This window comes from Gekko japonicus, unplaced genomic scaffold, assembly GCF_001447785.1.
Source record: "Gekko japonicus isolate JY-2015 unplaced genomic scaffold, Gekko_japonicus_V1.1 scaffold1955, whole genome shotgun sequence".
Taxonomy (NCBI): domain Eukaryota; kingdom Metazoa; phylum Chordata; class Lepidosauria; order Squamata; family Gekkonidae; genus Gekko; species Gekko japonicus.
Window position 1 is genome coordinate 64,210 of NW_015169232.1, and position 25,640 is coordinate 89,849.

A 25,640-nucleotide genomic window follows, 5' to 3' on the forward strand; every position below is an offset into this window, starting at 1 on the left:
CACAGGAGAGGCTTGCCTATCTATCTCTCCTGTGCAATTGAGAGGCTGGTAAAGTAAGATGTGATGTAGTAGCAGCAGAACTGGGAAAGGAAGCAGGAAACAGCCAGGGCCTTGTGGGCCGGATTGCAGCCCTCCGAGGGCCTAATCTGGCCCCTGGGCCGCATGTTTGACACCCCTGCCCTAAGTTGACTAGTGAAAATTCAAAGAGAACAAATTCCAGGAGAGCAGGGTAGCCAACTGACCAGAAAATACAGTCTGGCCTGCTTTTTGTACCTTTAACACAAGATCTGAAACTGAACAGTAAGGAGATGTGCATGATCACCTGCTAATATCTGTAAATCCACCTGCTGTTAAAGGGTTAAAACAAGCACAAAGAAGATCACAGCTCCAGACTCATCTGTGTGCAGACCTGATCCAAAGGAAGGGGGTGGGAATTGCGCCCCTGAAAAAGGCCTTTGTTTTTCCCTTTAAAATGCTAATGCAGGGTTGAAGTCCCTCTCTTTTTTCTGATCTGATGTGCAATTTATGGTTTACAGACTGATAGAGTGTTGAAAACCTTCTTATGTCAGTTTGGCCCCCAAAAGCCCAGGTACCGAGGGCTGCTGAGAAGAGGCCAGCCCTGCAGGAGAGAGCGTGTGTCTGTGGATGTTTGGTTCAACGTAATAAGCAGGAGGTTTGGCCTGCAGGAGGAAGGATGCTTGTCTGGAGGTTGAGTGTAGCGTTGTGTTTACCTGTCTGCATGAGGGAAAAGAGGGGTGAGAAACTGGCACCCACTTTCCTTGCCGTCCCCTCCCAGGTTCCGTGTCTCAGTAGACATGATGAGACCAGAACGGCTGGAAGTTACCACCACCTTGAAAACCCTGGATTATATTGACGTTCCTGCCTCTTCCAAGAAGGATCACAAGCTCACCTTCTTCTCTTACAAGGAAGGGATGTACTGTGCAAAGGTAGAGATCCATCTCGCAAAGGGCATCTGCTGTGGTGAACCTTGCCCCTGGTGAATGCCTTCAGGAAATGGGTTCTGCATTATTTCATTCCAACAGAAAGTTAAGAGGCTTTGAAAATGCTGCTGATGCTCCCTTCTTAGAAAGCTTTTCATCAGGTCGGGGGGGGTGGGGAGCAGAAGCCACAGGTATCAGCGTAAGGAAGGCCATTCTACGGCACGTGCAGCTATGGATGCTTTGTGAAAAAAAGCGTTCCTGTGTCAGTGTTTCATGGTCAGTATCCCTTTGTTAGACGAGTCAGCACCTGTCTCTGTGTGGATGAGATTTAGAAGAAGAAGAGGAGGAGGAGGAGGAGATTGGATTTCTACCCCGCCATTCACTACCCAAAGGAGCCTCAGAGCGGCTTACAAACTCCTTTCCCTTCCCCTCCCCATCATTTTAAAATGCATATCCAAATTTACTGCTGCACACTAAATATGCATTGCCTTGTGGTAGGGTGCATGTGCAGTATTCAGTATATGTGCAGCTCCACAATGGGAAAATAACCTCCAGGGCTGTTTTGGCTCAGGGAAATGGTGCAGGGGAAGGCTGAAGCACCTCCCCCCAAATCACGGTTCAGAGCTGGGGCTGAGAGAGCTCAGACAGAAACTGCTCTTTTTCAAGGACAGCTCTTATCAGAGCTACAGCTTGCCCAAGGTCATCCAGCAGGTGCAAGTGGAGGAGTGGGGAATCAAACCCGGTTCTCCCAGACTAGAGTCCACACACTTAACCACTACACCCAACTGATGTAGCCTAGCTGCCATCTTTAGACAGAAAAATGGTGTTTAAACTATTAGAATAATAACAACAGTAACGCAGCCTGTTTTTAGCTCATTTTCTAGGACCTGCTCATCCACTGTTTACAAGAACTGGTGAATTCCGTTTTGTCAGTGATGCTGACATTTGTAGTTGGAATGCTCGCAACATCTGAAGTCCAGATTGCCAGTCTCCAGGCGGGGTGTAGAATTCTCACGGCATGGCGACTGATCTCCAGAAGGCAGAGATCAGTTCCCTTGGATGAAACAGGAGTTTTGGAATGTGTACGCCACGGCCTCACGTCCCCACTGAGCTCCCTCCCCTCCTCAGACTCAGCCCTTCCGACGCCCTGTCCCAAACCTCCAGGAATTTCCCAACCCAGAGTTGGCAACCCTGTTCCCTGGAGAGAAGGGAAGCAAGAGTCTGTGCGGCGGCGCTTCCCCTCTGAACTCCCTCCCCAGCACCCCCCCCCAGATCTCCAGGGATATCCCTTCCTGGAGTTGGCAACTCCATCTGAAACACGGCGACTAATTTTGGCTTGAGATTACAGGGGAGGAATAGAATTTGCTTTCTGTGTCAACTCGGTGCCACCGACAGGACTGATTCTCACATCCCCCTGTGACTGCAGGTGACGTTCCGCAACGAAGTGACGCAGGAGTACCTCTTCTACTTGGTCACTTTCAAGGCCATCCCTTGTGGCCCTCTTGGCACCATGGAGCTGAGCACCTCCGTCCGGCAGAGCACCACCTCCTCCCTGAAGGTTGAAAACCCCCTGCAGTATCCCGTGACCTTCAACACTGACTGCAAAGTGCCGGACATCAGCCTGCCACCCCAGATCATCGTCCCGGCTCAGTCTGAGGTAGGACTTTGCCTTGGAACCACACGCTGGCTCGGCCAGTGCTGAGCCTAAAGGGGAAATGGTCACTCTGCAGTCTGGCCACTGGCAAGCCATAGTTCTGACAAGAGCTGTTCTCGAAAGGGCAGTTTCTGTCAAGAGCTCTCTCAGCCTCACCTACCTCACAGGGTGTCTGTTGTGGGGAGGGGAAGGGAAAGGAGTTTGTAAGCCACTCTGAGACTCCAAGTGAAGGGTGAGGTATAAATCCAATCTCCTCTTCTTCTGGAGCTTTCTCTTTCTTCTTAATGCATTAGAAACCTGGATTTCCTTTCCACCGAACTCGGTGCTGACTCCTGATTCCTCTTTTTACCTCCCCTCTCAGACTTGTGGCAAATGGTTGGCAGCTTTCAATCTCCCATCTGGCAGTGACACTAGCACAAATCGTGTTCTCCCTCTGGTTGTCCTTTGCACCATACATTCAGGCTGTCTCACTTTTTATGTTGCTGTTTCTTGTAAAGAGCAGTGTTGCTTCTCACCTTCTCCAAAGCATCTCCCCCCCCCCTTCTGTTCTCATTGCACTCTGGCCTTCCCTCTTGATCTGAAAGGCAAACAGGGAATCTTTTTTCTAGCTTCTGGACTGCGTCCTCCTCTCTCTTATTCCTAATTTATTTTTTATATTATCCCACTCTTCCCTCAAGGAACTCAAGAGCGGCTTGTCAGCTTAACAACAACCCTGTGAGGTAGGATGAGCTGAGAGAAGAAGAGGAGACTGAAATTACACCCTGCCCTTCACTCAGAGTCTCAGAGTGGTTTACAAACTGCTTTCCCTTCCCCTCCCCATAACAGACACCCTGTAAGGCAGGTGGGGCTGAGAGAGCTCTTTCAAGAACACCTCTGACAGAACTACAGCTTGCCCAAGGTCATCCAGCAGCTACAAATGGAGGATTGGGGAATTGAACCCAGTTCCCCCAGAACCCTGAGTCTGCACACTTAACCACGACACCAAACCGGCTCTCAGGGACAATGACTTGTCCACCCAGGGAGCTTCATGGTTGCTGGAGGTCTGAACCTCATTTGCGTGTGGTACATTAATCTTTCTCCTTCTTAGCCTCAAACTCCAAGGAAGACTTTGGACTGGGGCTGAGTGGAGTCCCAGCAAGTCTCAGCCTCTGGTATTTTCTTGTTTCAATGGATGTATGAAGAGAGAGTGGTGTCGGGCAGTGGTCTCTCTAAGCTGAGTTAGTGTGAGCTAGCTCACAGTTTTTTAGCCTCCGGCTCACAGATTTTTGTCTTAGCTCAGGAAGGATGGCTCCAGAGCAAACTAATTCATGCAGCAGCCAAATCACTCATTCACATCTTTAATGCCAGGAGCTTACCAAGTAGAATTTTTGCTCACAGGACTCCACAGCTTAGAGGGAGCCTTGGTGTCGGGGGTAGCCAGGACTCAGTCTGAAAGCTGCTGTGTACTAGTGCCCCTTTCGCAAGGCACATGAGGGTGCAAAGTCAAGGGTGGAATTTTGTCTTCCCAGGCCCCCTTACTGAAGTGTAGTGGGTTAGACGCATGTAGAAACCACTGAGATAGATGTAGTGATCAGCATGGTTTACTGGTACACAACAAAGACAACATCTACTGGCTGGCTGGCCAACTATATACACACCTGGGGACACACCCCTAGGTCCCCTATGGCATACCACCTCTGTTATACTCTCTTGCCTTGAAAACCCCTTGAGAGGTCACGACAAGTCAGCTGGGACTTGACACCACTTCCCCCCCCCCCCCCGTGAGACACTCAAAAATGGGGAGAAGAAGAAGATGAGGAGGAGGAGGAGATTGGATTTATACCCCACCCTTCACTACCCAAAGGAGTCTCAGAGTGGCTTACAAACTCCTTTCCCTTCCCCTCCCCACAACAGACACCCTGTGAGGGAGGTGGGGCTGAGAGAGCTCTTGACAGAAACTGTTCTTCTTCGAGAACAGCTGTGCCAGAGTTATGGCTTGCCCAAGGTCATCCAGCAGGTGCAAGTGGAGGAGTGGGGAATCAAACCCGGTTCTCCCAGATTAGAGTCCGCGCACTTAACCACTACACCAAACTGGCTCACTTACCTAAGCTGGCCTGGCTCCAAGTCCCACCAGCTGAGGCCTCAGTCTTTGTCTGGGCAGCTGCTAAATGGTGGCCTTGTCTATATGACTTTCTCCTTGTCCCACTTTTGCTCCTTCTGGCCAGTGCCTGCCTCTACACTGACCTTCTGTGCTTTTTTGATGGAGAACTGCTAGCTTTTGAGTTAGGTAAAGGTTTCCCTTGCTCGAAGGCCAGTCAGATCCGATCCTAGGGATGCGGTGCTCATCTCTGTTTCCAAGCCGAAGAGCCAGCGCTGCCCAAAGACGTTTCCGTGGTCATGTGGCTGGCATGACTAGATGCCGAGGCGCACAGAACACTTTTGAGTTACTACATCCCAATCCCACCTGGAGTTACGCCTTCTTTTCATCACAGGCTCCTTTAACGTACTTCTGCCTGGGACTGTTGGAGAGATGGTTTAGGAATGTGGCGTGAATGCAGATTCTTTCCTGAATGCTGCTCCTCAGAGGCAAGGGCCCCTCCTTGTCTTGATCATTTGCTCTCTCTCTCTTGGCCCAGGGGACACTCACCTTTGAATTCCAACCAATGAGGCCTGGAGAAACGAGTGGACGTCTGACCCTGAACAGCAATGAGTTGGGTTCCTTCCAGTACGACCTGATCTTGAAAGCCACACCAGCCCGGCCAGAGAAGGCCCTCTACTTCTGTACCATGCTGGGCAGCAGCCAGAATATTATCACCAAGTTTATCAATTACACCCGTCAAAAGACAGAGTATTCCACCAAAGTGAGTTGGGCAGGACTCTCTGGTTTGATGTCAGTTGCCTATGAGGGTTCAGATGAAGCTAGCCATGGTACTAGCCAGTGCCGAATCTGACCCTTCAATAACAAAATGGTGCCCAGGCCATGCTTGAGGACAGTTATATGCTGAGTGCTCCCTGGTGCCTGTCATTCCTTCCTGCCCGTTTATGTAACACTTGTCAAGTAGGGACAAAAAGCTGAACATAGAAACCTGGGATCCAGAACCTGAAATGTTAGTCAAATAGAAAAGAGGACCAAGAATAAAAGCTTAATATATATAGTATATAAAAAGATACATGTATTTATTAGCAAAGAATTTTAAAATATATAAGGACAATTCTACTGAGGACACTTTGGCTAAACAATCGTAGGAAGGCACTTTCTGGACCAGAAATTATTACCAGTGAAACACCACTTGGCATGTGATTGCATCTTTGGAGGCCACATTTGTACTTTTATTCTGTGCCTGGTGGTTTCATTTTGGAACAACTTTTTCCTGGTCCTTGTATTTATATTTTATTTCTATATGATTGTACGGTACTATTATAGAAGCCAATATGTTCCTCACTGTGTTTGACCTCTGAAGAAGGCCTATGCAGGCTGAAACGCGTCAGATCTAGTCCATTGGCCCTTGTGTGCTAGATTCTGGTATTTTTACATGAGCTGTGCTTGTGCCCTTATATATAAATTCTTTGTCAATAACTACTAAGCTTTTATTCTTGGCCCTCTTTTCTATTTGACTAACCTTTTCAGGTTCTGGAACACTTGTCAAGTAGTCCATGAAGTTGCTGCCCGTTAGTTGGAAAGTGCATGAAGAGTCACAGGAAGTGGCTGTAGTATGCTGAACCAATAAGCAGTCTGTGGTCTCAGGATGGTCCCTCTAGGCACTCAGGCAGAAAGTCTTTTTAAGCCTTGCCCAGGACTGAACTTGGGACCTCATCCAGGCGAACCATGTTTTCTGCCACTGAGTGATGGCCATTGCGGTGTGTAGTTTATCCCTCCACTGCCACAAGTGGGGAGAAGAGCTGGTAGCTGAATCCCCTGCCTTGCAACACCCGATAACCCTGATGGGTCTTGCTGTGTGTGCCTCTATACAAGAATGTGAAATATTTCTGGTCTGTTTTTCTGTCTATGTGACCTTTGAGCAGGGGGTTGGGGGACACTGGAGGTAAGACTAGGAACAAAGCTTCCTGACGAGTCACATCATTTTGTGTGGGATCATTCAGCATTCTGTTTTACAAGCTTTTTTGATAAGATTGTGGTCAGGGCCTGCCCCAAACCTGTGTACCTAAGGGTGGGGGTGTCTTTGGGATTCTGACTAAAATATCTTCCTCTAGGACAGGGACCCCCAACGTGGTACCTGGGGGAGCTGGCTATCCACTGACACCTTTTCAGGTGCCCATCAAGTGCTTTTACAAAGTAGGCAGGACCAGGCGGGACTTTTGCCCAACAAGGATTCTGATTGGCCACTGGAGATTTGATTGGCTGTGCAGATTTTTTTAATAATGCTGTTTTGGCAGCAGCTGTGTGAGTGAGGATAAGCAGCAGCAGCCATTTTGAGATGGCACCTACTACACCATGTCAGAATTCCAAAGGTGTCCTCAGGTCCAAAAAAGTTGGGGATCCCTGCTCTAGGATAAACCACAGAGATGACCGGCTGTACCAGGATGCTATCTGGCCACTCCCCCTCCCCTCTCCCTCCAAGGTAAGGGGGGGGGTCACTAAGAATGGCATACACAGGGTGTAAAGTCTCTTCCCCGATTCCCAAGTAACCACTCTCTTACTGACAGGTAACATTACTTGAACTAGGTGCATGAAGTTATATTTGAGCTTGCAGAGTTATGCCAGTCCAAAGCCTTGACCCTGCATCCCATAGTTTTACTGGCAAAATGCAGAGGAAAAGGCACCAGGGAGAAAGCAAAAAGAGGAATATAATTCTAGATTCTTTACTCTGGCTTTTCCTTGGGGATCATTTGATGAGCTAGCCCTTAACTCTCTGGGAAGTGTTCAGGCTAAGAGTCAGCATGTGTGTGCCATACCACTGAATATATGGGGAATATATGAGGAACAAGCATCCTTTCTGTGTTTAGATGCAGTGGGCATCATCTGGCTCAAGGCATTCCCCTTCTCTCTCACACACTGAAGGCAATAGCACCTGCCAGTTGCAGGTCTGAACCAGTAGTGCTGTTTTAGACAATGAAAGCCTGCCAGCCAGTTCATTAACAGCATTTAATCAGATGGATTATTTTTAATCATTTAATTGACCAAACTTTACAGCTATAGATTTATAGAAATCAGTTGTTTGATGCTTGATTGCCTGATAGAGCCAGTTTTGTGTAGTGGTTAAGTGCGCGGACTTCTAATCTGGGAGAACCGGGTTTGATTCCCCACTCCTCCACTTGCACCTGGCTGGATGACCTTGGGCAAGCCGTAGTTCTGATAAGAGCTGTTCTTGAAGAAGAGCAGTTTCTGTCAAGAGCTCTCTCAGCCCCACCTCCCTCACAGGGTGTCTGTTGTGGGGAGGGGAAGGGAAAGGAGTTTGTAAGCCACTCTGAGACTCCTTTGGGTAGTGAAGGGCGGGGTATAAATCCAATCTCTTCTCTCTTCTCTATGGGACAGAGGCAGACTTTGGTTGGGCTCCATCTTGAGTGCTTGGCCAGCTATGGAGAAACCAGATGATGAGCTACTGAGCCTGGACATGAGTACATTCAAAGTTATTTTGGTTCTTATCTCCTGAGTCTGCTGGACAATGCTCTGTGTAACACAACCCAATGCTGTTGGGGTTTTCAATAAATGATGAATGTTTGCTTCTTCTTACTTTATTCAGAGAAGTCCAGAGCACATTGGCTTTTTAGACATAATAACAACAGAAGTAAAACTTAACATTAAGAATACATAATGAGTTAGTTTGTGAATTTTTGTTGTTGTTCAGTCGCACAGTCGAGTCCGACTCTTCGCGACCCCATGGACCAGATCCCGCCAGGCCTTCCTGTCTTCCGCTGTCCTCTGAAGTTTGCTCAATTTCATGTTCGTTGCATCTATGACACTGTCTAACCATCTCATCCTTTGCCATCCCCGTCTTCTTTGACCTTCAATTTTGTGAATTGTATAGATGCTAAAAAAGTGATCTAAAACTGGATGGAATAACTACAAACCAGTGCCGGTATCAATCAAGGAAAGGATGGAGCTACGCAATAATTACTACAAATACTAACTAGTCAAATTAGCACAACTTTTAGAGCTGCTGAGATAAATTTGGCAGCAACCCATGTAATATGCCGGTCATTTCTAGATACATGATTAAGAAGGTGATAGTTGTTGGGTTTGCTTATTTTGTGTTACTGACACAGTAACCCTGTCACGTTCTCTCTCTTCAGATTGACAGCCCTGATTTCCATGCAGACAAAGTCATCAATGCAGCTGCAGGATCTCAAACAGGCACAGAAGTCCACGTGGAGGTGACCTTTGAACCTTGCCAACTGGGAGAAACAAGGGGAACGCTTGTCCTCTCCTCCACCACAGGGGGAGACTACGTAATCCCTCTCTTTGGCACGTCAGTTCCCCCAAAGCCTCAGGGGCCTTTTCAGATCAAAAGTGGGTCCAGCACAACCATCATCTTCAAGAATGTATTCTTGCAGCCCATGTCCTTCACCTATGCTGTGGAGAACCCTGCCTTCACTGTTAAGGCCCCGGAAAACATTCGTTCCAAGAAATCTGCCACAATTCTAGTCTCTTTTGATGGGCATCCTAGTGGCACCAAAGCCCCCGTCACCAGCAAGTTGGTTGTCTCTTGCCCACGTGTGACTGGGGTGGGCTCAGGTATCTCCTGGGTTTACTATCTAAAGGGTATCATGCCTGAGAAATGAGCACATAGAGACTCACAGAGTGGCCCCGCTTGTTCAAGCATTGCCATCGAGGAAGGACAGGCCTCTGATTCCTACTGTCCAGCTTCCCCATGGGTTGCTTCCTGTGCTTCCAGCTGTATATTCCAAGAGCAAAAAAGCCCTGTATGGATAAATGCCCCCAGGACAAGTGGGAAGGCTGCAGGGTGTATTCTGCAGGCCTTGCACAGGTAAGAGCCTCACCAGAACGCATGTACAGGAAGACAGCATGCACTATTCTAGGAGCATTCTTCCTGTCTTAAAGTTTCTTTCAACACAAGGTGTAACTCCTGAATGAGTTACGGAAGTTACAGCCCAGAATGTTGCCTGGAAATGTGCAAGATGACCCCCTTGAAGTCCAGGATCTGAAAGAGTTTCTCATTCCTTTTGGGAAGGCTCATTTGTTACATAAGATTTTATTTTGGAATAAACTTATTAAATAAAATGGAGTTGTTGGAAAGTTTGTCAGGACGAGCACTTGAGCAGGATTCTAGAACCTGTTTGAGGGAAAATCAGGCCCAAGAAGCAGGTATCTTCCCAAGCTTGGCATCAAAAGGTTCATAGATTGCAGTTGTATAAAACCCCTGCCAAGGGGCATTTTTGTGTATAAAATTACCTGAGACAGATGACAGAACAGGTTAAGAAGATCATCAGCTTCTGTGATGGTATAGAACTAGTAGTCAAATCAATCACATCCAGAGGAGAGACAAAATTTCCAGTCATTTTGTCTGTTATATTTATTTTATGCCGCCTTTTCAGAGTGTTACTTGAAGCAGCTTACAACTAAAAACCATGGCATAAATACAAGCCATTAGTCATGAGCGGCATAAAAACTATTCATAAAACAGAGCTGACCATTAAAAAGATGGTAAGATAAAACCTCTAAGTAAAGACCTAGGTAAAAACATACGCCTGACACCAAAAAGCAAGCAAAGTAGGTTGCAGCCGAGCCTTAAGGGGGGAGGGCGTTTTAAAGTTGGTGCCGCCACAGAAAATGCCCTGTCCCTAGTCACCAACTGCCTCATCTTTGACGGCAGGGACACAGAGAGCAGGGCCTGAGAGGACATTTTAACAGAAGGGCTGGATAGTATGGGAGGAGATGGTCCTTTACCCTTCACTGGTCAAATGGAATCACTCTGTCTCTGTTACTGTCCTAAGTTTCTTCCTTTCTGGTGTGTGTTTTAGCAGGCCAGGTGTGGAAATGCACACTCTAATACTAGGGAACACAATCTGGTGCCCAAAGAATATCAGCTTTAAAAAAAAACCCGAAAGACCAAAAAAGAATACACATTGTTGGGACTTATGGCTGCAGAGAGAAGCTTGAGAGTACATGCCCCCAGGAGAGTCCCTGTATCCAGTACAGTTTTAAAACCTTGAGGTGAAAGGGTCTACCCCTAATTAAAGGGGGTGGACCAGGGCCTTGCACAGATCCCACCCTGTCTCCCCAAAGTGCTCTTTTATGCCAGAACAGTAGCTGCTCCTGGACCAAATCCATAGCTGAGACCAAAAGCGCAGCCAGCAGGATCAACTGGGCCACTCTCAGCATCCTAAGCCCTACCAGGTGTTCTTTGCAGTTATATGCAACACAGTCCATTCCAGCATCTTGGTTCCCACAAGCCAAGTATAACCAGCCTGTAAGTCAACACAGCCTTTGGCTGGCTGCAGACCAAACCATGAAGGGTCTCTGTTATAGCATCTTCCCTACAGAATGCAGCTGGATAAATCAAATTCAGCCTGTGGGAGTATTTTATCCGGACCTTGAGCTGCTTAACAGTTTGTACAGAGTAGCAGCATCTGGCAGCATTTCCACACAACCAACTCACATTAATTTAAAACAACGGTAAAGTAGAATAGACATAGGCCCTGGTCACACAGCAAAGTTGCTGCGGGAGAGGCACGGATGGTGGGCGGATTATCTGGGCGCGATCACACCCCAACATCTGGGAAGTGGAGCATCTTGGAGCGCACCCGTGGCTTACCGCCGACAATGCGCGTTAAAAAACTAGTACCTCCAAGGTACTAGTAAACGTTTGCCACGGGCTGCCTCCAGACGCCCGTGGTGTGATTGCGCCGTCGCGCGGCATTCCCCTCCGGTCCCTTGTTTACCCGCTGGTGCCGAGGGAAGGACCCGTGGTGCGCCGGGGCAATTAGCCACGCCTACCCCCGCAATATCCGGCCTGTGTGACCGGGGCCAGAAAAGAGTATTACAGCAACAAGGAACAGTGGGCACATATATAGGGCGGGAGGCTGCCATCAGAGCCCAGATCATGCCTCCATGAAAAGAAAACAAGTTATGGGTACGCCAGGGCTCTTTTTGTAGAAAAAGCCCAGCAGGAACTCATTAGCATAATAGGCCACACCCAACAGCAGGAACTCATTAGCATATTGGGCCACACCCCAGACAGCACAGCTCATTAGCACATTAGGCCACACCCCCATGTTACCAGACGTGTGGTCATCCAGCCACACTCACCTTTTGCTTGTTATTCTGTTTATCTTGTTTGTTGTCAAAACACAGGGCCTTTTTTTGTAGCAGGAACTCCTTTGCATGTTAGGCCACACACCCCTAATGTAGCCAACCCTAATGAGTTTCTGCTGTTGGGTGTGGCCTATTATGCTAATGAGTTCCTGCTGGGCGTGGCCAACTTGGGAGCCAGCCGGAACTCCGTTCCTGTGCGTTCCTGCCCAAAAATAGCCCTGTGGGTACCTATTAAGTTTTTCCTAGTAGGATAAAAAGCAGTGTAAGGTGACTTCTTTCAAGAAAGGAGGAAAGGGTTAAAGAGTCCCCCTGCATATGTTGTTCTTGTCCCTAAAAAAGTAGTCCCAGCAGCTAAATTTGCAAAAGAAAGCAAGTTGTTTAAAATGAATACAGAAGAAAACTTTAAAGTGCAGTTTGGGGTGGGGGGGAAGGATGTGGGATGCTTATATATCTGTGTGTGGGGGTGAATAAGAAAGAAGATGGGACAAGACACTTGTTCGGCAGGGAAGGAATAAGAATGAAAGAAACGGAATGGGGTGCTTGTTGAAAGCAAGAGGAAATACGGTGCTATGGAGGGGGAAAGAGGGTGTGATGCTTATAGTCTATATGAACAATTCCAGTAGGGTAGCCTTGTCAGTCTGTTGCAGCAGGAGTCCAGTGTCACACTGAAAATTAATATTCATTCCAACATAACCTTTGCAAGTCAGAGCTCACTTCCTCAGATGCACTGAAGTGTGTGTCCATTAGGCAAACATTTGGTGGGATCAGTGTGAGAGGGAGAGATAAGAGGGAAGGTGTTGCAAAGAGGGCAGTTGAAAACAATACCCAATCACTCTTTTGAGTGGATATTTTTAAACTGGTCTTTCTTTGTTACCTGTCACACACACTCCTTCTGTTGTCTGCAGCTTTGAACGTGAATACATTTACCTAACACACTGCAAGCATCTAAGGAAGTGAGCTCTAACTCAGAGAAGCTTATGCAGGAATAAATATTGTTAGTCTTAAAAAATGCCCCTATTTAATGTTTTAGTCTGTGTGGTTTCTTGTTAAGAAAGGGGAGTTGTTTGTGGAAGCAGTGATAACCAGAGCTGGGCATGATAGCATCTAGCCTGCCATTCGACTTCCATACCAGAATGTAGCCTTCAGGTGAGATGAAAAGATGTGCTGGCTTTGGCTAAACGGCACCCATCCCAGCAGAGAGGGCTGCATTGTGGGGTTGCCAGCTTCCAGGAGCTGCCTGGAGATCTCCCTGGGGTTGCCAACTTTCAGTTCCTCTAGCTGTCTCTTTGCTATCAGTTGTATTTACAGTAAATCCCAGATGACTTTTACCTCCGCATCAGGAAGAGCTTCAACCGCCCATTTCCATGCATTCAGGCGCGGTCCTTTTTCTCCTGGCCAACTGACAATCCTGCATCTACCAGAATAGGGTTGCCAGCTCAGAGTTGGGAAATAGCTGGAGATTTTGGGGGTGGAGTCTGGAGAGGGGAAGGACCTCAGCAGGGTATAATGCCAATAGAGTCCACCCTCCAAAGCAGCCATTTTCTTCAGGGGAACTGATCTCGATCATCTGGAGATTAATTGTAATAGTGCAGGGGTGGCCAAACTGTGACTTGGGAGAGGCATACGGCTCTTTCACACACTGTGTGGCTCCCGGCAGGGCGGCTGGGGAAGCTAAATATCATTCGCAAACAAATATCATTGGACAAATAAATATCATTATCAATACCTGCTTTGACTGCTTTTGTTATCATTTTCTAATTTGCATACTCCCCAGTAAAAACGCGTAATATTTGTCCACGTCTTGTGGCTCTCAAACATCTGATGTTTATTCTATGTGGCTCTTACATTAAGCAAGTTTGGCCACCGCTGTAATAGTGGGATATCTCCAGGTGTCCCATGGAGTCTGGCAAACCTATCCCAGAATTGCAACTGCAGTTTCTCTTTAGGAAACGGCAACTTCGGAAGATTGTATTACATCCCTACTGAGCTTCCTCCCCGAACTCCCTCCTCCCTAGGCTTTGCCCCAAGCCTCCAGGAATTTCCACAGCTAGGCTACACTTCCGGCTAAGGGGGGAGCGGAGACCGCGCCTGAAGCCCTTCCTCAAAGCGGAGAAAATCCCAGTACCGTCAAGCAAAATTCCCTCTGCAAAGCAAAAAAAACCCCTGCCTCTGCACAGGCACGGAACACCCCGCCCAGACTGAAGTTGTTGCCAGCTGTTGTGATTCTGGTGAGCGCGGAAGTCCGAAGCCGGCCGAGGGCGGGGCCATCGCCTCCCTCGCCCAATGGGGCTGCGCCGATGGCGGAAGTGGGCGGCAAACGGGCAAGCTCCCCCGTGCCCGCATTGAAGATGGCGTCGGCTTGAGCACCGCCTCCTCCGCTACAGCAGCCGGCAGGTCGCCTCACGCCCCACCAACGCGCGGGGGAAGAAGAAGTCCCGCGAGCGCCCCGGCTCCCCCTCTCCCCGGCAGCGAGATGAACCCCGAGAAGGACTTCGCGCCCCTCACGCCGGGCATCGTGCGGGCCCTGAACGACAAGCTCTACGAGAAGAGGAAAGTGGCGGCGCTCGAGATCGAGAAGTGAGCCCGGGAGGGTGGGAGGCGGGGGCACCCCCGTGGTACGGAGCGCCCGGGGGAAGTGGGGTGGCGGAAGGCCCCCGTGCCTATCGCTCCTTTTCCCGGGGCCCCCCCGCCCGCCGCCTCCTCGCATTCTTGGCGTGTTTGGCTGACTTAGGCCTGGTCTAGACAGGCAACGGGACGAGGCGTTTGAATGAGCTGGAGTCTAATCCAGGAAGTAGGTGGCGGGTCACGTTTCTTAAGGTTTTCGTGCCTTTGAAAACTCCGGGTCAGTAAGTGAAAACATCAGCTCGTCAGAATGAGTAGTTCTAGTCCAGCTCTTTGCGTGTGATCCCGCTTTCCCTCTCCGCCTGGGAATTATTAAGGCGGCGGGACTTGGGGGAAGAGTGTTGTTCTAACTCTTTTTGTGGTGCAGCCCACTCGATCACCTCCCCTGCGCTTGGTTCTGCTGCAGGGAATAGCCTTGACTTTGACTTCACCCGTGTTAATTTATACCCCTTGTCTCCCCATTGGGGAGCTGCAGTGGTTTGTGTAATTCCTTGTGAAGTAGGCTAGGCTAGGAATAGGAAGAAGAGTTGGATGTATACCCCACCCTTCACTGGGAGTCTCAGAGCGGCTTACAATCTCCCTCCCCCCACTCTGTGAGGTAGTTGGGGCCGAGAGAGCTGTGAGAGAACTGCTCTTGAGAGAACAGCTCTGAGAGAACTGTGACTGATCCAAGGTAACGTAGCTGGCTGCATGCGGTGGAGTGGGAAAGCAAACCCGGTTCTCCGTATTAGAGCCCGCCATTCTTAACTACTACACCAAACTGTATATGATCAGCCCAAGGCCACCCAGCAAGCTTCTATGGGAAAGTGGGGTTTTGAATTGGGTTCTTCAAGGTTCTAGTGTGGTACTCTAGAGTCTAACCACTACACCGTGCTGTCTAGGGATCTTACAGTGTTGCATTCTACTGATTCAGGCTGTTGGTCTGCCAAAGTCAGTATGGTTGGTTCTATCTGGCAGGACTCTCAGGCAGAAGATGGTTCATTTCATCTATGACCCAACAGGAGATTACAAGGATTGAGGCTGCACGCAAAGTGCAAAGCAAATGACTTATGCTGATTGTGGGAAAAATGGGGTTGGGGCGTTGTCTGTGCATCCTTGGTGGCCTCCCTAAGATTGCAGAAAATGATAACCTTGTGAAGTAATCCAGAGCAAGAGAAATAGCCTCTTACCTCAAACATCCTGAGGGGGCTCCAAGTGGTACAGAATGGTATGGCTTATTTATTTAGTACATTTTTTAATCCCTCCCCCTTTCCTTCAAGGGGCTCTGGGCAATGTACGTGATTCTGCTGTCCCCTCACAGCAACACTGTCATGTAAGTGAGGCTGAGAGAGTGCAGTGAATTTCCTAGCTGAGTGCAGACCCGAATCTGGGTCTCCAGAGTCTGAGCGTAACACTTGAGCCACTGCATCATTTTGGTTCTCTGGGTAGGTTAAAGGGAGTCAACTAATGGAAAGGAAAAGAGGGAGATGGGGGTATTAGTCAACTCAAGGCCATAATAGATACAAACAGAGGCTTTCCTAGCAATTTATATCCCTGTTATTTTTCATGGGGCTCCCAAACTTGCTAGATCTATAAGCAGCCAGTCTGGTGAGGAAGCTGCTGCTGAAGGAATGGTTGACTGCCTTCTGCTTTACCATATTCATTTTTCCAACTAAGATTGAAGCTTAAAGAGATGGATCCTGGGATTTGGCTGATCCAGCATATCTTTCAACTACAGAAGGTCTCAAGGTCAGTCCCTGACATCTCCACTTGCAGGGTCTCAGGTTGCAAGTTCTGCCTGAGAACTGGAAGAGCTGCTGTCAGACTATGTAACAGCTAGTAAGCCAGACCATTTATCTCTTTTGGCAGAAGGTGGCTCCTGTGCCCTTACAGAATTCTTTGTGCATACGCTTTGCACTGTGTTGTGGGGGTATTGCATTATTGATTAAGTCTTAAGAATTATGTGTCAGCTCCAGGTGAAGTGAGACACATAGCGTGGTGCTGAAAATACCTCTCTCTTTGGTTCCTAGGCTGGTGCGTGAATTCGTGTCTCAGAACAGCACAGCTCAGATCAAGCACGTCATTCAGATTTTGTCCCAGGAGTTTGCACTTTCCCAGCACCCACATAGCCGGAAAGGGGGTCTTATTGGTTTGGCAGCCTGCTCCATTGCTCTTGGGAAGGTAGGTTCTGAATTCAGTTCCCTCACAGATAAAGACTAAGCCTTTTGTGGCTGTGATGGTGGGGGTCTATGTCCTGTCACCCTGGGGAAGTTCATTATAACTGAGAAAGGGGACTGGTTTCTATTAATGCCTCTGTCACCCTGGGGAAGTTCATTATAACTAAGTGAGAAAGGGGACTGGTTTCTATTAATGCCCACTTTGTCTACAGCTTAAGGATAAAGGAAGCAGGCTGGAAGAGGGCTTATTGTGCCCATGACATTCTTCAAGATACTTATCAGGAGCACCACAGAGAATGGAAAAGCTTATGTGAAAAACAAGTTTCCACATTTATCCTCAGCACTAATGGACAGTGTGAGGTTTGGAACCCACAGTCACTTCTCTCACTGAATTGGGTCAGGAAACCCAACGATGAGTATATATCTTGGTTCCCCATTCACTGCAGGGGACACTGGATTGGATCCTGCAATTGTCAAGCATAAGTGTCACGAGGGGTTTTCCTTCCTGTCCCCTAAGCCCTTTCTGACCCTGGAAAGTTCATTTCTGGGCTCAAGGGATTCATTCCCATTCGGGAATGGGGAAGGGAATGAATTATTTCCTTTCTCTTTCTTCTGTGGATGAAGCGCTACTCAAATAAAAAGCAGAAAGGGCAATCTTATTCCTGACCTGCATGGTTGTTGGCATACACCAGCCCCTTCTTGACCTTGAGAGTAAACACTGCAAGGGGCAGTAGGGAAGCTCCTGGACCACTAGCACCTTCTGCTGATGGTTCATAGGATCCAAGCCTTTGAATAAACCTAATTGCAGCATTGAACAATGGGTGATGTAATTCATTACCAGTACGTTTATTTTAGTTACCTAACTAGCTTAGGGGGCTTTAAAAGGGGGTTGCATTAATTTGTGAAGCATATTAGTAGTCATTAACCAAAATAGCCTACATGTACCAGATGCCTTGGATTAGCAGGGAAAGGCTTCACTTTCCAGGCTGTTCTCGTGAGCTTCCACGAGCATCTGTCTGGCTGCTATTGGGCATGGAGGGCTGGCTAGATGTCATCCAGCTAAATTAAATTAACCTGCCTGGGAGCATTTCCCTTTAATCTGCTTTCCTCACAGAACTTCCATACTGCAGCATGAGCCCTCTTTTTTTGGTACTGTCTACAGGGGATGAGATGTCTCATTTATTTCTCTTCTGCGGATGGAGCTCTGCTCAGATAAAAAGTAGAAAGGGCAATCTTATTCTTGACTTGCCTGGCTGTTGCCATGCACCAGTCCTTCCTTGACCTCAAGAATAAATGTGGCCGGGGGGCAGTAGGGAAGCTACCTCCTGTTTGACCCTCCATGTTGAGGAAATGGCGTCTCAGTCGTGGCTCTGACTATGCAGAACAATCCGTAATGGGGGACACCATGTTTGAAAGCTTTCAGGAGAAGGTGGAAGACTGTTGGGTTCCAGAAAACATTTCAGGAATGGTACATACTATACATGTTTGATTGCTGATGAGGGTTTTCTGCATTGAAGTTATGGTGTGGTTGAATGTGTTGAGTGGATGCCGTGAGCATTGACACATATTTAATCATTGTCAGTTATGGCTGTAGGCTCTTTCTAAGGCTGCATGGGTTTTTTGTGGGGAAATATAGTAATAATATTCTAAACACAAATAAATTAATCTTGGGTTTAAAACAGTGGTAAGGATATTTTGTGCTTTTCAAAAAATAAAACCAGTACCTTTATTCCCATTGAAATCGCTGTTTTGCTATTACATGTTGGAATTGCGGTCATCATTTTAAAATGCATATCCAAATTTACTGCTGCACACTAAATATGCATTGCCTTGTAGGGTGCATGTGCAGTATTCAGTATATGTGCAGCTCCACAATGGGAAAATAACCTCCAGGGCTGTTTTGGCTCAGGGAAATGGTGCAGGGGAAGGCTGAAGCACCTCCCCCCAAATCACGGTTCAGAGCTGAATAAGGTCCCAACATGCTTGGGAACTTTATTTCCTTCATGTAACTTTTGGATACAACTTGATTGGAGTCTGGTTGGGAGAACCCCGAACCCTACTCTGGCCAAACCTTGTTGTCTTGTTTGGCCCTAATTAACAGGTAGCATATTAACAGTGCAATCTGATGCCGAGTCACAAAAATGAGTGGTGCGGGTGGTTACTGTGAGAGCTTCATAAAGGTAAATTGCTGTAGCTGTATGGGCTTCTTCCTTTGAGCCCCACGCACAAGGGTATGTCTCTGTCCAGTATACGCCTTTTAATCATAGGAGAGTTTAAACTGCAGCTGGGGGAGGTTGCAAGTCAGAGCTTTTGAAAGAAACTGGTTCTGAAAGTTACATGGCTGTGCCTCTTAACATCACAGCCTGCACTTGCATATTTGGGCGTGAAAGAGTTGCATCTTGTCAATGTTGTAAAGACAGAAGGGCTTTATCCATGCCAGTTTCTATCTTATCTAGCCTGGGCTCTTGCTACAGCACACATGGGAAGTGCCATCGCCTGTGAACATTGCATGCATGCCGCCCTAGTTTAAATGAGACGGTTGGGTGCCCACGAAATCCTCACAGTCAGTGTCAATAGCATTTGAAAGCACCAAGGTGTTTGAGAGGCTTTCCTTGACTCGATCATGTGTGCGCATTTTAAGATGCTGAATCCAACTCTTTGCCCACCTGCTCTGCGCAACAGGAGCTCTTCAAGGTCTTTCCCTGCCCTGTGTCCTATCCTCATTTTAACTGGAGATGCCAGAAGGATGGATCTGGGGTCTCTGTCCCAAGCATCTGCTTTGCTACTGAACTGGTCCCCCCTTCTTCCGGGGTGGAGCTGACTTACTTCCCCGCTGTGATGACAATCTAAGTTTGCCAGTGACTCGCCCTGAAAAGAGTCTGACCCTAAATTCAGTACTTGGAAATGATTTTTTTAAAAAAATTATCACCACCAGATACTAATTAGGCTTCAGAGTGACAGGGCAGATTTTTGCTTTCTCACATGGAAAATAGTAGTAAGAGAATCTGGTTGTGTCTTTTAGGCTGGGTGGCTCTCAGATGGAGGCGCTTCATCGATAGGTGACCCTACAAATATTAAAGGAGGAACTTCACTGCCTGCAGTCATTCTGTAGGGACCCCAAAATTGTCGTAAATGGATTATAAAACCACGAGAGAGTGCTGAAAACTTTTATTTGATGCTTTGGACATGTTCAGAAATGTCTCTGGGCTGTATTTTTTGGTATGGGAAACAGTTTTCTAAATATGGGCGATACCTGGAACCATAGAGACCTATTCTGTCTTCCATAGCAAATTTGTTGCTGTTGCCACAGACTCAGTCAGACTTAATTCACTTGTGATCCTCCTAGTGAGGAGCACCTTTATTTTAGTTCATTTCCCTCAGGAGCCAGATCAGGAAGGAAGGAATGGAGGTTCTTACGGGACAGGAGGAGCTCTACATGGCAGATAAATTCTTGGTAGTAGTGCCAGAGCCTGGCAGCAGTAATATGACTCTGCCTGATTTAGCAGGCCCAGTGAGGTGCCCAGGAGCATCGTGACACCCGGCTCTGTGTTTCCTGCTGCCACTGGCTTCTGGAGGGGGCGGGATTTCAAAGGGTCTTAAATGGAGAAGGAGAAGAAAAACAGGGACTTGGGTCACTCCCTACCTGATAACTGACTAGCAAAGTGCTGAGCTCATCCTGGCAAGACACATCACAGCCATGCATCTTTGATTTGGCTGCAGTCTCAGGTTTCCCTATGCCCCTGGGGCTTTGGAGGCTTCTCCCTGTGGCTGAGCAGGGAGGGTGCTCTCCCCATTCCTTTGAAACTGAACAACAAAACGAACATCCAGCCTTGCCCTCCACTGCAAATGTTCTGAGATCGCCCTGCCCCCAGGTTTCGTGATGGTGCCCCTTAACCTTTCCCAAATGGCTCAACAAGTCTGGGTCGGCCCCAGTGTCAGTCCCCAGGGGTTCTCGGTGTAGGCGTTCCAACCTCGGCCAGGGATGTCTTGGGTTCAAGTCAGTGTGGGGTGCCCTTTGCAGGGCTAGTTGTTCCATTTCAGTTCCAAGCTACCTTTATGCATTTACTGACCCTTTCCTATTTTGACACCATTAAAGCACCTTCCGTTACTTTTCCCTCTGGTTTGTTTGCCAGGACTCTGGGCTATACTTGAAGGAGCTGATTGAGCCGGTGCTGACCTGCTTCAATGACTCTGACAGCCGCTTGCGATATTACGCCTGTGAGGCTCTGTACAACATTGTGAAGGTGGCCAGGGGCTCTGTCCTCCCCCACTTCAATGTGCTGTTTGATGGCTTAAGCAAGGTAACAAGGTTTCTTTGGACCGACAAGCCCAGAGAGTGCCCTGACATGGGTAGTCCAGGCTAGCCTGATCCCGTCAGATCTCAGAGGTTCGGCCTTGGCTAGTACTTGGAAGGGTGACCTGCAAGGAATCCCAGGGTTGGGATACAGAGACAGACAGTGGCAAAACCACCTCTGAAACATCTCTTGCCTTAAAAACAAGTCTAACTCACCACCTAGTGGTGCATAACGCTGAGAGGTAGAACTGCCGGCTAACAGACAATGTCAGGATTTCCTGGCTATTGTACACACAGTGCCATACAATAATAAGAAGCCAAGAGATCCTCCCAAATTAAAGGCCCCTGTTGTAATGCTGGTTGCTGTTGTGAGAAATCCAGCTTGGGTTCTTTTGGGAAAGCAGCTGCAGCCTCCTCCTGCAAGGGAGGTCAGGGTGCCCATCCCAGCCTCACTTGCTATAGACCTGTTGTTAGCAGAAGAAGCCTCAATAGTGCGCATGATGCGCTTGTGCTGTCCAGTTTGCAGTGACTGCCACCAGTTGTGGCCAGCCCTACTCACTTTTTTATTTATTTAAATGTTTATCGTTTCAATACAATACAGCAACTGGACTTCAATTAAATATCACATAAACTAGCTTAACACAGAATTAGCTTTGGCTTTAACAATATAGTGCAACTTGTATTTATTATCCCTCTTCCTAATCTCAAGGTCTTACCTATACAAATCAAAAATATAACAGCTCTTGGTATTGTTTATTTGTGGGGATCACTCTCCCTACTCACTTTTTCTGGACCTGCTAAGAGTGGGACCAAAGCAGCAGGCAGATAAGGCAGAGATGGAAGGTAGGTAGTGACCCTGCCTCCATGCATAGTAGTAAAGATTTCCATGAGAATCTCTTCAGGAAAATGTCCCTCGTTGTCTCTGACCTTGACCTGAACTTCAGAGGCTTTGGGAAGAGGTGAGAGGCTCTTACTGCTTCCAAATTCTCTGCGGCTCAGCATAGTGTTAGATACAAGGCGAAGGATGACAGCAGCCAAGGTTGGATTGATTTAAATATATTTTCAGTTCCCCAAAAATGTTGTATTTAAGTAAATGATTGAAATCAGGTGAGGTTCCCCCATTTTGAAATGCATGCCTTTTTGAAGAAGCTTGCCACACTAACCATGTTATACGTATCCATGCTATAGCATAGTCCATGCTGTATGACCGACAATAATAAATCTCCGTAGTTTGGGAATTGAACACTTTGCAGGTAGCTGGCAGGCATATTTTTTTATTTTGTGAGATTCTCATCCCGTCAGTTTTCAAGAAACCTCAGGGTAGCATACGTGGCTCTCTTCCATTTTATCTTCACAACAACCCTGTTGGGTAAGCTAGGCTAAGGGGATGGTGCCTGGTCCATGCTTTCAGGTTTATAGTCGAGTGGGATTTTGAACCATATCTACCCAAGTTCTAGTCTGACCATGCTGGCTGTTTCCATATGGACCCGGCCCATGGCTATGCTGAGACACAGGATGATATATCCCGCATTCTCATCTCCTGAGTCAGTAAGAAGGCCAAAGTGATGAATAGTTGTCATGCTCAGTAGACAGATCATTTTTTCCACAATTGTTCGATTCTGATTTAAAAAACAGCTTTTCCAGTGGTACTTTATTGGGTGTGACTCAGTTTTAAGAAGTCATGATTGCAAGCATTTAGCATGCTTGGACAGGCTACATTCAGACTTCTTTTTTAAACCAGGTTATTTCTAGTAAGAGGCTTTTAATGTAATTGAGGTTTTATGGTCAATTTGTTTCTTCCCAAGCCAAAATATGTAGACCAGGGGTGTCAAACATGTGGCCCAGGAGCCGGATCAGACCCTTGGAGGGCTGCAGTCCAGCCCACAAGGCCCTGGTTGTTTGCTGCTTCCTTTTCCAGTTCTGATGCTGCTACATCACAGCTTGCTTTACCAGCCTCTCAATTGCACAGGAGAGATAGATAGGCAAGCCTCTCCTGCAAGGTTTGCAGCTTACAGATACACACCTGAACAGCATACTCAAGATTGCTACAGCACAGACATTTGGGTGCAATAATTCAGAGCAAGAGGTGTCAGTTATCAGACACTGTTAAATAGACAAAATATTGCAAGAGTGCTAGTATTTTAAGCAGGTTTTATTTAAAGTTTAAAAAATCTTTAATTGTGTTTATCTGTGTCCTTTATAAAGTTTATATCCCCAATATCTGGCATTACATTTTATGACACATATGGCCCAGCCCAGCAAGGTCTCATTTATGTCAGATCTGGCCCTCATTACAAATGGGTTTGACACCCGTGGTGTAGACCCTGGTATAGGAACTCAATAATTGGCTAAGTCAAACCATCTTATTTTCCTGGTTGCTTTGTGGCTTTTTTCTGTCCCAGCTTGCTGCAGATCCGGATCCTAACGTGAAAAGTGGCTCTGAGCTCTTGGACCGGCTTCTGAAGGTACCTCTCTTCTTCCAGACTATAGCTGACTGTGATGGGGCAATGGCAAACCAAAATAGGGGTTGATTTGCGGCGGTTTGTAGGAACTGGCGGGATGTCTGCGCCCACCCCTCTGGGCATGCGCAGTGGGGTTCCTGCGCATGCCCGCGGGACTGGGTGTGAAAATCTGTTAAAAGAGCTTGCTACAGCACCGATCGATCCAGCGTGTGCGCACTAGATCCCATGGGTGTGAATGCACAGATGACCACTCGAAGATCACCAGTTACTGGTAAGCAACCTGCTTTTCACGGAACTTGGAAGGCTAGGGATAGGTCTCTGGAATGATTCTTCAGTCCAAAGTGCATGGTGTTGCAATGTAAAGTTCAGAGGGCAACGTTGATTGTCTCTTGGTTTTCTCTGTCCTCCTTCTGGGGCAAAATCGCCCTGTGACAGAGGAGGAAAGAAATCTCAACTGGAGCCAGCAGGAGTTAATAAACAATGAAGGGCTCTTTCTGGAGGCTTTGGCTGCTGCTCTGTGTGAAGGAAGAAAGCGCCATCTCTGCAGCAAATGGCTAGATGGACACAAGCTGCTTATGCCGTTGAATTGACTATGGGTAATGGTTAATGCTACAAATCGGCAGTTTTTCAAATGCCTTCTAGACCCTAACAAGACAACATGTGACACAACTTTCATCTACTTTTATTTATCAAAAATACCAAATGAAACAAAGAAAAAATCCCAAACAGCTGTTGGATCAATTCATAGCTAATTTAATCAAGGCCCTTTAATGGCTCTCACAAACAAATAGTTCTTAGAATAGTCAGATGTTACTTACTGTCCATAATCATCTAAAAATCTGTTCTGTCTGAATCAATATCTATCTTATTTAAGAGCCCAGGAAAAGTGCTCTTCATCTTGTCTGATGCTGCACTTTTAGAGACGTTAATAATGTTTATATAAAAGAAGAAGAGAAGAAGAGATTGGATTTATACCCCGCCCTTCACTAGGAGTCTCAGAGCGGTTTACAAACTCCTTTCCCTTCCCCTCCCCACAACAGACACCCTGTGAGGTGGGTGGGGCTGAGAGAACTCTTGACAGAGACTGCTCTTTTTCAAGGACAGCTGTGCCAGAGCTTGTGACTGACCCAAGGTCACATCAGCAGGTGCAAGTGGAGGAGTGGGGAATCAAACCCGGTTCTCCCAGATTAGGGTCCGCACACTTAACCACTGCACCATTGTGTGCAAACTGTGCAAAGAAGAGGCAAAACTGTTTTGTTCTGGGACCTGTTTTGTTCAACATCTTTATCAGTGATTTGGATGAAGGGATAGAGGGAATGCGTATTAAATTTGCAGATGATACTAAATTGGGAGGGGTAGCAAATACGGTAGAAGACAGAGTCAGGATACAGGATGATCTTGACAGCCTGGAAAACTGGGCTAAAACAAATAAAATGAATTTTATTGGGGATAAATGTAAAGTTCTGCATTTAGGTAGGAAAAATCAAATGCATACTTATAGATTGGGGGAGACTTGTCTTGGCAGCAGTATGTGTGAAAAGGATCTAGGGGTCTTAGTCGCCCATACACTGAACATGAGTCAGCAGTGTGATGCGGTTGCTAAAAAGGCAAATGCGATTTTGGGCTGTATCAACAGAAGTATGGTGTCCAGATCATGCGAAGTGATGATACCACTTTACTATGCTCTGGTGAGACCTCACCTAGAGTATTGTGTTCAGTTTTGGGCACCACAATTTAAGAAGGATATAGACAAGCTGGAACGTGTCCAGAGGACGGCAACAAAGATGGTGAGAGGTCTAGACATCAAGTCCTATGAGGAAAGGTTGAAGAAGCTGGATATGTTTAGTATGGAGAGGAGATGACTGAGAGGTGATATGATAACCATCTCCAAGTACTTGAAGGGCTGTCATACAGAGGATGGTATGGAGTTGTTTTCTGTTGCCCCAGAAGGTCAGACTGAACATGAGTCAGCAGTGTGATGCGGTTGCTAAAAAGGCAAATGCGATTTTGGGCTGTATCAACAGAAGTATGGTGTGTATCATGCGAAGTGATGATACCATTTTATTATGCTCTGGTGAGACCTCACCTAGAGTATTGTGTTCAGTTTTGGGCACCACAATTTAAGAAGGATATAGACAAGCTGGAACGTGTCCAGAGGACGGCAACAAAGATGGTGGGGGGTCTAGACATCAAGTCCTATGAGGAAAGGTTGAAGAAGCTGGATATGTTTAGCATGGAGAGGAGATGACTGAGAGGCGATATGATAACCATCTCCAAGGACTTGAAGGGTTGTCATA

At 47.3% G+C, this 25,640-nt stretch overlaps 2 protein-coding genes across 2 annotated transcripts in view; both read left to right on the top strand.

Annotated features, from left to right (window-relative positions):
* LOC107114842 (hydrocephalus-inducing protein homolog) overlaps positions 1-9,315 on the top strand; it is a gene marked incomplete at its 5' end in the record, with an annotated part of 73,100 nt that extends 63,785 nt beyond the window's left edge. Inside the window, 4 exons of the mRNA XM_015416441.1 lie at positions 797-947; positions 2,368-2,598; positions 5,211-5,435; positions 8,827-9,315. Coding sequence (XP_015271927.1) covers positions 797-947; positions 2,368-2,598; positions 5,211-5,435; positions 8,827-9,315 — 1,096 coding nt within the window. The remainder of the gene's footprint in view (positions 1-796; positions 948-2,367; positions 2,599-5,210; positions 5,436-8,826) is intronic.
* A 4,824-nt stretch (positions 9,316-14,139) lies between these two features.
* Positions 14,140-25,640, top strand: part of VAC14 (Vac14 homolog (S. cerevisiae)) — a 171,456-nt gene continuing 159,955 nt past the window's right edge. Inside the window, 4 exon segments of the mRNA XM_015416443.1 lie at positions 14,140-14,386; positions 16,441-16,591; positions 20,721-20,888; positions 23,284-23,346. Of these exon segments, the coding sequence (XP_015271929.1) occupies positions 14,283-14,386; positions 16,441-16,591; positions 20,721-20,888; positions 23,284-23,346 (486 nt within the window). The 5' untranslated portion in view covers positions 14,140-14,282.